This window comes from Sinocyclocheilus rhinocerous, unplaced genomic scaffold (genome assembly GCF_001515625.1).
Source record: "Sinocyclocheilus rhinocerous isolate Xijiao unplaced genomic scaffold, SAMN03320098_v1.1 scaffold206, whole genome shotgun sequence".
NCBI lineage: Eukaryota > Metazoa > Chordata > Actinopteri > Cypriniformes > Cyprinidae > Sinocyclocheilus > Sinocyclocheilus rhinocerous.
Genome location: NW_015647488.1, coordinates 570014 through 584772, shown reverse-complemented (window position 1 = coordinate 584772; position 14759 = coordinate 570014). Strand labels below are relative to the sequence as shown.

General features: G+C 38.0%; 2 protein-coding genes across 5 annotated transcripts in view; both read right to left on the bottom strand.

Moving 5' to 3' along the window:
* Positions 1-14759, bottom strand: part of LOC107709279 (visinin-like protein 1) — a 32933-nt gene that overhangs the window by 16867 nt on the left and 1307 nt on the right. The window contains exon 1 of one of the 4 annotated variants that reach the window (XM_016513738.1): positions 10980-11086. The exons of the other annotated variants lie outside the window; for them this stretch is intronic. The gene's annotated coding sequence lies outside the window, so the exon portion shown is untranslated. Of the gene's footprint in view, positions 1-10979; positions 11087-14759 lie in introns of those variants that run through there. 4 annotated transcript variants of the gene reach the window in all.
* Positions 11709-14199, bottom strand: LOC107709276 (uncharacterized). The gene is made up of 3 exons (XM_016513733.1): positions 13666-14199; positions 13163-13445; positions 11709-12959 (listed from the first exon to the last, which is right to left on the bottom strand). The coding sequence occupies exons 1-3, from the start codon at positions 13905-13907 to the stop codon at positions 12291-12293; spliced, it is 1194 nt and encodes a 397-aa protein (XP_016369219.1). The 5' UTR covers positions 13908-14199; the 3' UTR covers positions 11709-12290.

Sequence of the window (14759 nt, the reverse complement as noted above, 5' to 3'; positions counted from 1 at the left end):
TACTCCCCCTCCCCCCCCCTCCACTCCCTGCCGGTACGAGACTCGAACCCTCAAACTTTGGGTTACGAGTCCGACTCTCTAACCATTAGGCCACGACTTCCCCCTTCTATGAATATGAATGGTAACAGCGTTTCAGTTGTTTTGGCTCAACATATAGTGAAGTTGGAATTGAATGTTGTGATGCACTTTTATCATTTTTGACTTCTTCTGGAAGTGGTCGAAAGTGGACAATCTCAAAACATTTTAGAACCCATTTACGCCTGTATTAAATGTCATCCACTTTTGATCGGATTGACGAAAACCCATCTTAACAACAGGTGTAAAAAAGGCCTTTGAGGTCTGGAAGGTGAGGGATGTGTTAAAGAGGGAGAGGGGGTTTTTAAGAGGGCCAGAGACCAGCTGTGTTTGGTGTCCAAGGTGAAGGTTGGACAGAGCAGCCCCATCGTCAGCCATGGACAAGGCTCAATTTAATGTCAGAAGAGCAAATGTTGCAGCAAATTGAGCTTCCAAAAGCAACTCAGCTGATAAGAAATATGGGCAGTCTTAAAACGAATGGAAAAAATACAAAGTACACAAAAACCTTTAATCTTCTGATTGGCTTGTGTTGAGAATTAATGGTTTAATTGGGTCTTAGAGTTACAATGGAAACTCAGTCTTCTTTTCCCAGTTGTTTGCTGTGGAATAAAATCTCTCCTGAGCTTTTGTCTGAGTCAGTTCCTGCTTCATTTGCCACCCAAGGGGACGTTTCTGCTTATCAACGAATGCTGGCTTTTTTGTGGCTCCTATAGGATTATGACGGCTGCTTGCGGATTAGTCTAGCAGTGCTGAGGGAGGAAATGTGGGAGACATTGTAAAGGTGCTGCCATCACTACGCCACTTCTATTTATTTGAGCAAAGTGATGCTTATCTGTGAGGCGTTGCAGATTAATGCTTCATGTTTTAAGCTGCTTGAACCACATGCAACTGCCCTAGAGGTCGCTGGCTTGTCAGTGAAAAAGAAACTTCTGAAGGGCAGACAGACAGGGCTACATGGTTAGCTTTAGGCTTCCGAACAGGTAAATGACTGCTCTGATAGCTTTCTAACAACTGCTCTTTTAAAGCAAACATTAAACTCCTCTCAGGAATATCAAAACAGTTCATTGGAAGTACACTCAAACATCAGGATTTTAGATTCATATTTACATGCATGTATAAGGGAAAATGTCTGGTTTTACATGCTTTAATTGGTCACCTTTCTTAGTTTTTTTTACTATTTATTTAATTATTTATTTTTGCCTTAACTAGTTGACAGCTAACCAATTTAAATAAATCTGTGGTATGAAAAATGGATGTTTTAAAACACAAAAATAATAGTCTAAATAATAGTCATAAAATGGCATGTACACTAATATAAAAATTTGAAAAATATTGTATGAAATCGGTTTAGATGTAATGTCACACTGCATTTCAGATTTTCTTATATGTATATAAACTTAACGCCAACATGAAATTGCATTTGCATTTTTTTATTTCAGTAGTGTGATGCATTTACAAGCAAAATATTATATACATATAGTAGATAGATTTTGTTGGGAACCAAGATGTTGAGCCCCAATGTTTCCCAAGACTACTGGTTATTTTCCCCACCCTTGCTACCTAGGTGACATCAGGTAAATATTGTTTTATTGTTTCTTTAGAATAACTTGAATATTAAGACAAGGTGTGTGTATTAAGAAAGTAAATACTGTCTATTTTGACTTTATGTTGACTTTAAAGACTATAATGAACAAAAAATGAATCGCTCTCACAAAATTCCTGTGACGAGACCAAGAGGTCATACACATTAATTATGCTTCATGTTCTTTCAGTGATTTTTTACAGAGTCACGTATAGCTGTTACCTTCCCGTCAGCAAGAAAACGGAGCAAATGTCTGTGGCCTTGTTTCATGGCTTCTCCTATCACTTTCTGTCTTTCATCAGTTCTCCATTGTCACTCAGATTGATCGATGGACAGTGATTGCCTGTGTGGTCACTGCTGATGTCTTTGATATTCCAGCCACATCAGTCTGTGAGTGTTCCTTTTAAGAGCCACCAAATGAGATGAGAACCCTGGGAGCCGAGATGTGCTGGACACTGGGATATTGGCAGTGGATTAATTCCACCACAGCGCACATACATAGACAGAAGCACACACACACAAATACACACACGTACAAAGACATACAGGTCTGATCCAGGTGGGAAAAATAATTTTTTTTTTTCAAGGCTAGGACATTGTACTGGCAACAGTCAGAGATTGAACGAGAAAAGAAGAGATGACTCAATTTGAGTCTCTTACAGACTTTATTCACCTCAGTGACCCTCTGCAAACTCTTTCGAGATTGACAGGCAGAAATGGCAGAAGCAACTGAGAGATGAAAAAGTAGTTTAGAGATTTCTAGATTTAAACCCTAAGAAAAAAACCTAAGAAACACACAGAAACTGTCATATTTGTTTGGACTCTTATTCTGACGGCACCCATTCACTGCAGAGGATCCATTGTTGAGCAAGTGATCAAGTGAATACAATATTTCTCCGAATCTGTTCTGATGAAAAAAACAAACTCATCTACATCTTGGATGGCCTGAGGCCAGGGTGAGTACATTTTCAGCAATTTTTCATTTTTGGGTGAACTACTCCTTCAAGACTGCTGACATTTTGTTCCAATAAAAACTGCTGTGGCGTCTCTTTGAGTTTCTTGCCTGAGTGCATGTGTCTCTGCTGAGAGTTACCACCAATTCCAGTCACCACTGTCTTCCATCATTGCCTTTAACTCTCTCTCTTAACTCCCTATGACAGCTCTACGTAACAGGGGCCATGAACCTCACAGAGACAAAAACTGGGTTTTATCTGCATTGTCAGACATAATAGATCAAACGCAATGAAGTAGCTGTCATTTAAACAAATGGAGCTCCAAATGAAGGTTCGGGAGGAGCATGTTCATCTAATCCTGTCTATCAAAACACAAGGATAAATGGCTGCTTTTCTCTTTGCATTATTTTGATATATTAGATAATTATTTCAAAATGACATTTAGTGCTTTCGAGAATGCCTCAGAAATCATGAAATTGATATTGTTATATTGATATATTTACAGATATTATTAAAGATAGAAAACATGTTTTTAGCAACTAATATAGGTAAAAACAACTTAAAACAAAATTTCTATATTCTGAAGAGATATTACCGTACTTAAATGTGTTATTAACATATAAAGGTTAAACAGGACACACACTTATGCACCAGTCCAGCACACAAACACACATCCGATTGAGCATCACTGACCTGAATGGAGAGGGTGCTTTAAGTACCCTGTAAGGACGCTAGCCTTTTCACAACAATGTTCCGGCCCTTTTATGGTGGACAAAAGTGGCATGTTACAAGTGTGCTTTATCAAAACCCTGGGAAGATACCACTGGTGAATAATTGGTTGTCCTGGTAACAGACCAGGAAGCTTTCACAACACTTGTGTCACAAAATTCAGCAAATAACAACTGGTTAGAAGCTTTGCCATGGATGGATGTTCTCTTTGGCTTATTTTTGCTCTTTCTTCGCATGAAACAGCAAAATCAACTCATCTTAAATTTGATTTATTATTTTCTATTCAGGGGCTGAAATTTTAAGTTAGCCATTTCAGGAAGGAATTATCTCAAGTAAACTTAACCAGTAAAAAAAAAAAAAAGTAAGACCGCATTTAAAAAATGGCATTCAAAATATAATTTTTTCTTGTAAATAAATAAAGATTATTTAAAATAATAATAAATTTTTATGGATGTATGATATATAACAGCACCGTTTCAGTTATCGACCAATACCTAGAGGTCCCTCCTCGATAATTATTGTTTCTTTCTTTTTTTTTCTAATTCAAACATTATACTGTTTTTTTCCAAAGTTTTCAATTAACTTTTCACTTAAAGAAGCATTACTATATAATATAAAGTAATATATACAGTAAGTTGGAAAAATACAAAATCACGATCAGCAATTGTGGTTAATATTATGATCCTTTTCTCAGCCTATGAAAGTTTTATGGATGTTTACGTCACTCCTGAAGCTTTTTATGCCACCTTCTCATGACTGCAGTTCAATTACAGGTGAGTCATAAAATTCTCCACTGACTCATGTGGCATAACAACCAATAGCGGGCATAAATAATGCAGCTGTTTGGAGATATGCACGCTAAAGGTCAACCATGCTTATCTGGAGTCAAAGGGGCACATCCAAAACGGTCAGTCATCATCATCATCATCTGCCAAAGGAGCTTTTGTGAGCGAAAGAGGCAACATAAAGGAGATTCTTCAATTATACATGAACAGATCAGTGGGGAAAATACATAGTCCCTTTATTTTCCCCTGTATCGGTCAGTAATAAAAACCCTCTCTGTCCCTAACTGTACTTTTTCTCACAGCTACTAATGCACAACACTCACACACACAGGGCATGGTGGCAGATGGTTCAGGGCAGTAATTTAAGGTAGTTGTAGTAGGCAAGGGGCTGCTGCGTCCCATGCGGGGTATGGGGCACAGACAAACAAAATTACTTAGCAACTGCAGAACTGTAGCTATGTTCTCGAGCTGGGACACTAAATGTAGGATCTTCTAAAAGCAACAAATGCCTAAACAGCAATAATATAATCAGTTATATAGATGCATCTTGATTTTTGTCTATATATTAAGGTCCAGCATTGTTTTGGACCCCATTGTCTTTAATTGCATGGACAAAAACAGTTGAAATATAGCTCAAAATATTTTGCTTCATGTTCTACAGAAGAAAGAAAGTCATACAGCTTTTGGGTGAACTATCTCTTTGGGTAGAAGTCTGTTGCTTTTTCAAAGACAAATGCTCCATCTCAGAACTCACTGTTTTAGACTGTGCTCAGATTTGCCAAGATATCAAACTCTGTAATCAATTTCAGATATTTCAATATGGACCCAAACATTTCTCATAAAAAAATCCAAAAATATCAAGGATAATTTTATTTGAGCTCTTTACAATGCCCCCCCCAAAAAAGTCTAATTTGTGTGTATTTTTATTTCTTTTACATTAAGGACTTTCCGGAGAAACATCTCAGACAAAGTTGATACTAAAATGAATCACGTCTCCTGAGCTATGAAAGAGCAACCCCTAAGCAATATTTTTTTTTCTCTGGGATAAAAACAACTAGTCATGTTTACTGGTTCTAAACGAGTCCCACAGCATCATGTTAAATTAGACCCTCTGGTGTTTCTATAGTGATGTTTCCCCACTCCAGTGCTGAAGAAACATATTCTCCTCTCTCAGGAGAAGAGGGCAACCCAATGAAGGTCACCGCACCTGCTCTCTACCTCTCAAAATATTGTATGTACTAAGTACTGTCATTTGTATCTGCTAATGCAACACTGTTGTGGCTGACGGCTGGAAATACAAAAAAGCATAATGCTGTATTTTGAGGAACCTAAAAGCACTATAGTTCCACTCCACAGAATACAATGAAACTACCTAATGCTTCCTCAAAAACCAACTGTTTTATGTTCTGAATTAGAGATAATTTTGTGCATTGAGTTAAAAAAAAAAACGGGTTAATAGTAATACCAATAAGTGTTATTCAAGGCAAGCAGGGTGAGTGATTTGAACCCTAATACAAACACAAAATCAACCCACACCATTGCTACAGACTTGAATGATAGCTCACTCATGCGGCTTGTTGAGTAGAGGTGTGCTATTACCCTTCTAAGCATTTTCACCTGCCAGATGATGTCAGATGAAAAACCATATTTATTATACTGAATACTGAAAACAGAATTATACCAACAACACTGTGGCACAGTGGCAGCAAGTTTTGCATGGGCATTCACCACTTACATAGGCCTATATATAAACATCTGGTATTAAATCTCATATAAATAATATGGTTACGCTTTAATTTAGGGACCAATTCTCACAGCTAGGCCTAGTTGCTTATTAGCATGCATATTACTAGCATATTGGTTGTTCACTAGTACTTATAAAGCAAATATTAATGGCTTCTGCATGACCATATTTTAGATCGCTAAACTTAACAACTACCTTACTATTAATAAGCAGCAAATTAGGAGTTTATTGAGGCTAAAGTCGTAGTTAATAGTGGTGAAGTGGTGCCCAAACTTAAGTATGACCAATAATATAATATAAAATTAACATTAATATTAATTTAAATAATATAATACAATATAATATATTATACATTTGAAAACATTCAGTTCATTTCCTTGTATTATTGGAAAATAATACAAAAGATGGTTGTCATAAGATAATCTAACCAGCTAAACAAAATATTTTAAAAATAAAATCATTACCATGTTTGTGGTTCTGTCACTGCTAGAGTACAAAACAACAACATTGTAAACAGTTGATTTCAATAAGCTCATGCCATCCATCTCTGTTAAGCAGAACAAAATATTGTACCATTAAACGGCTGTTCCAGATGCTGGAATAATAACTCTTGAGCAAAATCAGTATTTAGTACTCAGAACGGCGTGTCACACAGGTGCACCGTCGTCATAAAACTGTGCAAATCAATTGTAAACATCAAAAGTTTGAAATACCACCTCTCGGGAGGTGCAAATGTTACATATATGCTTATTTTCTATTGCCAGTTCAATGTAAAATCAATTTGTGTTAAAATCAATAGGCTCAAAACTGACATGCAGTCAGATCCTAATGGATGTGCTGCACCGAATACTAGACTGAAAGCACAGTGGCTGTCATTATATGCCAACACTATGAGCCTGTTTACACCTGGGCAATTAGCTATCCAATCGTGAAAAGACCAGGTGTAAATGCCCTCCGAAACGCTTTCGAGACAGATTTAAATCCGACCGCTCAAACCACTTCAGGAGGTGGTCTGGGACGCATTCCAGATTAAACTGGATAAATGCACACCACATATGTCAATTTTTCTCCTCCCAAAATGTTAAAATAATAAACGTGTGAGAGCATTTTATAGGCTAATATGAGGTTATATATGAGAGTGCTAATGCAACATGCATCGCCACAGATGAGCAACAGAGTATTTCTCTTCAGCAAGCCGATGCACAAACTGCAGCAAGAGAAACTGAAAGTAAGTCGCAGATGCTCAACACACAATCGTCTTCATTAAAGGCAGTGAGACTAAATTATCTTACGAGTGCTGATGCCACTCTCTCTCCTATTGCAGTCTTTGATCTTGAAATTAGCTGATGATGAATAAAATGCAGCGCATATTTGTTGCTTTCATTGACGTGAACTCCAATAAATTTGCATATAGCGCGGGAATTGAAGATCGGATTAATATCCGTTTTGCAGAGACACACGTATGTGGCCAAGTGTAAATGGAACCGTTTTAACAAATCAAATAGCTATCCGATCAGAGAAAATGCATGAAGTGACCAGGTGTAAACAGGCCCTATGTTTGCCATGGAATAGTCAGTCCTACTTCTCAAAATCAGCCTTATCATGGTTTGAATTTCATATCCTGCCTTATCTATATGCTGTTACATGTTGGGTAAAGCATTGAACAATTTGTTTCTAACACCCCGGGGCGTCATCCAATAACTCCAGCTGCTAAATGTATCTGACAGCATCCCCCTGTTATGACACTATACTTGCCTCTCACTCAAATTCAGAACAGGAAGCAGAGCAAAGAACAACAATAACAACAACGCCAGAAAAAAAAGAAAAAGATTAACAGAAAGGAAACAAGCCAGACCGCTTCTGTTTGACATGATGAACATGCACAATATTAACAGGATCCTATCTGAGGGTAAAAAACGCAACAGTCCTCATTTGTTCTTCCATGCAGGCATTCCTTTGTTTTTCCATATCGAGCCGCCGAGAGGCCATTAGATCGGTCCCGCCAAAAAGCTGGCAACTGTGTGTAGCTTTCAGAGCTCAGCCATTTTAAATCTGCCATCCATCTCCATGATAACCAGAGCATGTGACGTAATCAGTCAGTCGGCCATGCACGTGAGTGTAGTGCGATACTGCCCAATGCTCTTGTTGGGGACAACATCAAGGGGACAGTTGGACGTATGTGTGCTGACCCTATGACCCATCCACAGTCTAGTACTACCTTTTAGTTTACCTAAAAACACCATTAACCCTATAAAGCCTACTGTACCATATTCGATATGCAAATTTATGAGGTATCTAAATTATTAACCTGATCAAAACTTACCTGAACTTTAGGTTCAAGGTTTACTTGATTATCTATACATTGTTTTTTTTTGTAGAAAAATCGTGAAAATGTGAGTATCAAAAATAATACGTCAGCCAGACTTTATTGAAAAACATTCACTCTTAAAATAAAGGTTCTTTATTGGCATTCATGGTTCCATGAAGAACCATCCATAGAACCTTTCCATTGCATAACAAGTTCTTTATAGTGGAAAAAGGGTTTTAAAATGTTCTTCACACTTAGAAAAAAAATAGATTTTAAGAACTGTTGACTGAAATGTTCTTTTGGGTCCCTTTTGGAACCTTTAATTTTAAGACTTTTTTTGTACATCTCTCATTCAAGATTGTATTGTATTATATATATTTGCCATCATTCATGTTCAAATATGAGCTCCATATTCTCCTATATCATACTATATGGACCATAAAAGCCTGATGTATCAAATATGACACTCAACAAACACACATATGCAAACTGTTTAAAATATATTCATTATATTTATCAAAAGGTTCAATAAAATGCTTTTAAAAGAATTCTGACTATGTCAGGCTTTACAGGGTTAAAGGACAAAGCTGCTGCCAAGCTCCTCCACAACAGGACAACTTTTCAGACATTTCAAACTAAGTACAGCTTTTACAATCACCCTGCACTTCAGCAATTGAAGTGTGTCATGGTCAGATGAAGTAATGAGGCCATAGACCTCCACTCTTCTCACCACTGAAGCCATCCCATATCTCTCTGCCCTCTGCCGTGTTTTATCTAAGCATACGTAACCAATTCTGCATCCATTCATTATTTGAGCTTAATGAGCAGTGGCCGTGAGACATACTGAGCTCATTGAAGATTCATGGTCACTCGAAGGCCCATCCAAATGGCAGCATGGATGCAAACAGACGTGGTGCCAACACGCTGATGCTTTCACAACTCACTGCTGATCATTTTAGAGACAGTTCAGTGTTGAGCACTTGGTGACCAGTGAACAGAGCACTCAAAGAACAGTCAATTATTTATTAACGTTGAGTGTTTATATGCAGATTGTTTAAAAATGTAAGAGCACAAGCACACATTCACAAAGAAAGAAATGGAATATACATGGGATGTGTTTTAAAATTGCGTGAGCTGTTTACCTAGACAGCTTGGTGCCAGATGCCTAAAAATTCTCTAAAAGCCTATTGTGACTAAAAATGCTTCATGAGCTTATGATGCCCAAAACTGCTGCAACATCCTATCATGCCACAAAATGCTTCACACATCCATGATGTCCAAAAATGATCCCTAGAAATATGCCTAACATATGCTGTATGCACCTATAATGTCCAAAAATTCTGCAATGGCCTATGATGCCTAAACAATTCTGCATGCGTCTTATGATGCCAAAAAAAAAACTGCCATATGCCTATGATGCCAAAAAATGCTGCATGCATCCATGATGCCCAAAAATGATCCCTAGAAATAAGACAAAAGTATGCTGTATGCAGCTATAATGCCCAAAAATGCTGCAACGGCCTATGATGCCTAAACAATTCTGCATGCGTCTTATGATGCCAAAAAAAAAACTGCCATATGCCTATGACGCCAAAAAATGCTGCATGCATCCATGATGCCCAAAAATGATCCCTAAACTGTGAAATATATCTAAAATATGCTTTACGCACATATGATGCCCACAGCAAGCTGCACAAGTAATGCCAAACAATGCTGCAGAAAGAAAAAGGCTGCACACATATATGATGCCCAAAAATGCTACAAGCACATATGATGTCCAAAAATGACGCTCAAGTCCATGATTCCCAAAAATGTTCAACGCACCTATGAATGATAGTCAAAAATGCTGTATGCATCCATGATGCCCAAATATGAGCTATGAAATATTTCTAAAATATAATGTATGAACCTGTGAAGCCCAACAATTATCCCTAGAGCAATGAAATATGCCTAAAATATGCTGTAAGCAGGCATGATGCTCACAGCACGCTGACAAAAACGTCCAGAAATGCTGCAGGCATGATTCCCAAAACTGCTTCAAGCACCTATAATGGCCAAAAATGCTGCATGAGTCCATGGTGCCAAAAAATTCTCTATAATGATGCCCAGAATCGCTGCAGTGCCCTATGGTGCCCAAAATGCTGGAAGCACTTCAGATGGCCAAAAATGCTGGCTAGGAAGGCAGCTGACTAGGTTTTGAGACACAGCCATGTTGTCCCACTCATACATCCGTGGTGCAGACACAACACTGACTCACATCCACGCATCCATGAACTTTTCTGGCACTGCTCTATTCATAAACAAACCTTAACGCCCTAAGCTCGTGTCAATAGCACAAGCTAATAAATGCAACAGACCAAGTCGTAAGTATATAAACCTCAAGCCAATTTAACACTGAATATATAACCAAATGAACAATTATGAGTTTATTAGCCTATTGGCGCAGCTCAAATGTAAATTCCATTTTGTTTAGTCTTACTTTAATTACATTTATATGAATGCACCATATATCAATGCATGATTAAGATTAAACAACATGTTAATCTTCTAACGTAAAACTTATAATCGCACATTTCTAAAAAAACATTTGTCCCTTTATAGCAAATAAAAAAGTGAACGCTGTTTTATTATTGTGTTTTAATATGTGAATCAATTTATCAAGTGTTACGAACTGAAATATAAAATCTGTATGTTGTATTCAGCGAACCTTGAAGGCTTTCATAATGCGCACGTTATGAAAAAAAAAATGAAATGACAAGAGACAAGTAGATAACTATTTCAATACAGATACAATATTACTCACCCAAATATCGTGAGAGAAGTATCCGGTCTTTTATGTATCGCTCAAAGTGACTTGTACTCTCGCGGTTGGAGGAGTAAACTGTACTTCAACCGAGAAACGCCACCTATTTGTTTCTTCTCTATGATGGGGAGGATGAATGGAGCGGTTTCGTTTCCCTTGCCAACATATTTGCATAAGGACCGCCTAATCCGACCTCTGATTGGCCAATATCAGAGATTAGAGGGACTGTCAAAAATGATTCGTTTTTAACTGGATAGTCTCAACTGTCAGTCAAAAAACAGCTCGTTGCCGCATACCTTACAAACTAGCGCTTGTTGCACCTTCCTGCGGGCATCACTGCGTGCCAACAGAGGAAATGTGCATGTTTATCTTTACTCGAACAGGGACTTTAATAATTTGCATTACATAGATTACATAGATAGATTATCTATCTATCTATCTATCTATCTATCTATCTATCTATCCATCCATCCATCCATCTATCCATCTATCTATCTATCTATCTATCTATCTATCTATCTATCATCTGTCTGTCCGTCTGTCTGCCTTATAAGCAGTTGGCATATGAAAATAAAAAAAAGTGAAAAAAAAGTATTTTTTTGTTGGTGACAAATTAAACCACATAAACATTTGATCAAGTTTGTGGTGGAGATGGAATGGAGTCAATTTTACATCTGGAGAGTATTGTTACAATTTTTCTTAAAGTTTTTCTCAGTCGCTTTGGTGCATTTCTCACATCACTATTTACATTTGCACAACAGTTAATGCAGTTCTCAAAACAATTAGTACAAACTGCAAAACCTAGTTGATAACCTGCAAAAGCGTGTCACTTGCTCAAAATGGATAGGTCATTCCTCAAAAGCAAGTATTCATGTCAATGAAAGTGTCAGTGTCATCAAGATGAAAAGTCCTGACACCATTGTTTATGAACAAGATAGTCAAATGGCTTTGTCATGTTTTCATTATGACAGTTTACTCTGTCAATGTTTTCCAATGCAAAAAAGTCAGATCTTGGTGACACTACCTGAAAATGCTCAAGACAGCACTATATACTATTTGCACAGCCATTTGAAAAATACAGTAAAGTTACACATTACTGTATTTAGTGAGGTAACTGAGTACAAGACACTGAATATGTATGTTTCACATTTTTACTGCATATGCTCTTTGCAATTCTAATTTGTTCACAGCATTGTGCAAAAGAAAAAATACACCCTTATTTACAACAAACATAAACTCCCTTTGGGTAGAGCTGTGCACAACATTGCAGTACATATTGGAACTGAACATACAACATACATAGTACTGTAATCATTCATGCACATCCAGACGTTCCTCTCTGTCTGGCCACATAATTTCATCTACATCACAGCGAATATCATCTCTTGCAATGCAGCGAGGAAAGTATCTCCTCGAGTGGCGAATCCACCCTCTGCAGGACTCTGCTGTGATGTCATCACATGCTGCATCCATGGCCGCTAGCAGGGCCATTTGGGTATGTGGATGCCGGTCATATACCTTCCACCTCCAGGAAGAGAAAAACTCCTCTATTGGATTTAGGAATGGTGAGTAGGGAGGGAGATATGCCACCAGCATCCTATCATGTGCTGCAAACCACTGTCTGACGACATCTGAGTGGTGAAAACGCACATTATCCAAAACAACAACATGCTTGCTCAGATGGTCTCCAGTTAGACCCCTCTCATTCTCAGGGATTATGTCCCTGTAAAGAGTGTCTAAAAAAGTCAGCAGATGTTGTGTGTTGTATGGACCAAGACGGGGGATATGGGTGAGGACGCCGTTTTCTGAGATGGCTGCACACATAGTAATATTCCCTCCTCGTTGGCCTGGGACATCAATGGTTGCTCTCTGTCCAATGCGATTCCTTCCACGTCTTCTACCTTTTGCCAGATTGAAACCCGCCTCATCAAGGTATATGAATGTGTGCAGCGGTTCCCTGCCCTCCAGCTCCAGTACATGCTTTATTACAGAAGAGGGAGTGAGAAAAACTATAACAACTTTTCCTGTGTAACATAATGCATTTTGGACAACATATTGTACAGTATGCACTGTGAATACACATACACAGAACTGTCATGTAAGTGTAGTGCATGACACTACACAAAGTAAACAGTTTACAGCACTGAACATTAGAATATGCATAGAACACATACATGTTTTACCTGTACATACTGGTGACGGAGCTCCTTCACTCTGTCGCTGTTCCGTTCAAATGGCACATTGTACAATTGTTTCATGCGCATTTCATTCCTCCTGAGCACTCTGTCAATTGTAGCGACTGAAACAGATTCAATATTCCCAAAGATGTTGTCATCCTCTATAACAGCACTTTGTATCTCTCTCAACCTTATGGCATTGTTTGCAATCACCATTGCACAAATGGCTTCCTCTTGTTGCGGAGTAAAAAGGGGCCCTCTTCCACCTCTGCAAGGTTGTCTTGCAATCCTGTGTGGTGCAGAGTAAAATTACAGTAAATATGGCAAATCTTTACTGTAACACTACTGTACACTACAATACACTAAATGTGTGATGCAGTAAAGCTGTACGTCTAAATGTAAAATGTACAGTGACAAGTTCTTGTCCCACTGCAAGCTTCATGTATGACACAATGACAGTAGTGCAGTGCAGATTGTTTAGTGCTGAATTACTGTCCATTTATACACACCTGTTCTCCCGACGAAATGTTTGAATAATTGAATTTACAGTGGTTCTCCCAACATTTGGCTGCACCCTTCGACCAGCCTCAGCCATTGTGAGGCCGTGATTGACAACATGATCCACAATTGTAGCCCTGATTTCATCAGGGATCCGCCTATGTACTTGGCCTCTTCTTCCTCTTCCCCTGTTTTGTCCCCTTCCCCTTCCTCCCCGCACCCTCACCCCTCTTCCACGAGGCTGACCTTCCATTTCTGTGTCACAGTATTGTAGAAATGGTACACACTATGTCCTGCTTGGTTCATATATGCTTGTAAAGTGGGGGTTTATGGGATTCAGCTCTGACAGTGATTGTAGAGAAGTGGCTTATCATTGGTTGCAACTAATGCTTCACACACCCCTTCTCATCAGTGAAAGTTGAGATTGACCTGAGAGAAATTGTTCAATTTAGGAGACATTTTCAGGAAAAAAAAGATTTAAAAAAATTTGTAAAATTTGCTTGACAGATTTTGACAACTAGTTCAACATTTTTGTATGTAATGACTCAAGCAATGAAATGAGGACTATTAGTTTTATATGGAATGACTATTCAGCATTCACAAGTATAGTTAATTTCTATCTGTCTATCTGTCTATCTATCTATCTATCTATCTATCTCTATCTATCTATCTATCTGTCTATCTATCTATCTATCTATCTATCTATCTATCATCTGTCTGTCCGTCTGTCTGCCTTATAAGCAGTTGGCATATGAAAATAAAAAAAAGTGAAAAAAAAGTATTTTTTTGTTGGTGACAAATTAAACCACATAAACATTTGATCAAGTTTGTGGTGGAGATGGAATGGAGTCAATTTTACATCTGGAGAGTATTGTTACAATTTTTCTTAAGGGGGTTTATGGGATTCAGCTCTGACAGTGATTGTAGAGAAGTGGCTTATCATTGGTTGCAACTAATGCTTCACACACCCCTTCTCATCAGTGAAAGTTGAGATTCACCTGAGAGAAACTGTTCAATTTAGGAGACATTTTCAGGAAAAAAAAGATTTTAAAAAATTTGTAAAATTTGCTTGACAGATTTTGACAACTAGTTCAACATTTTTGTA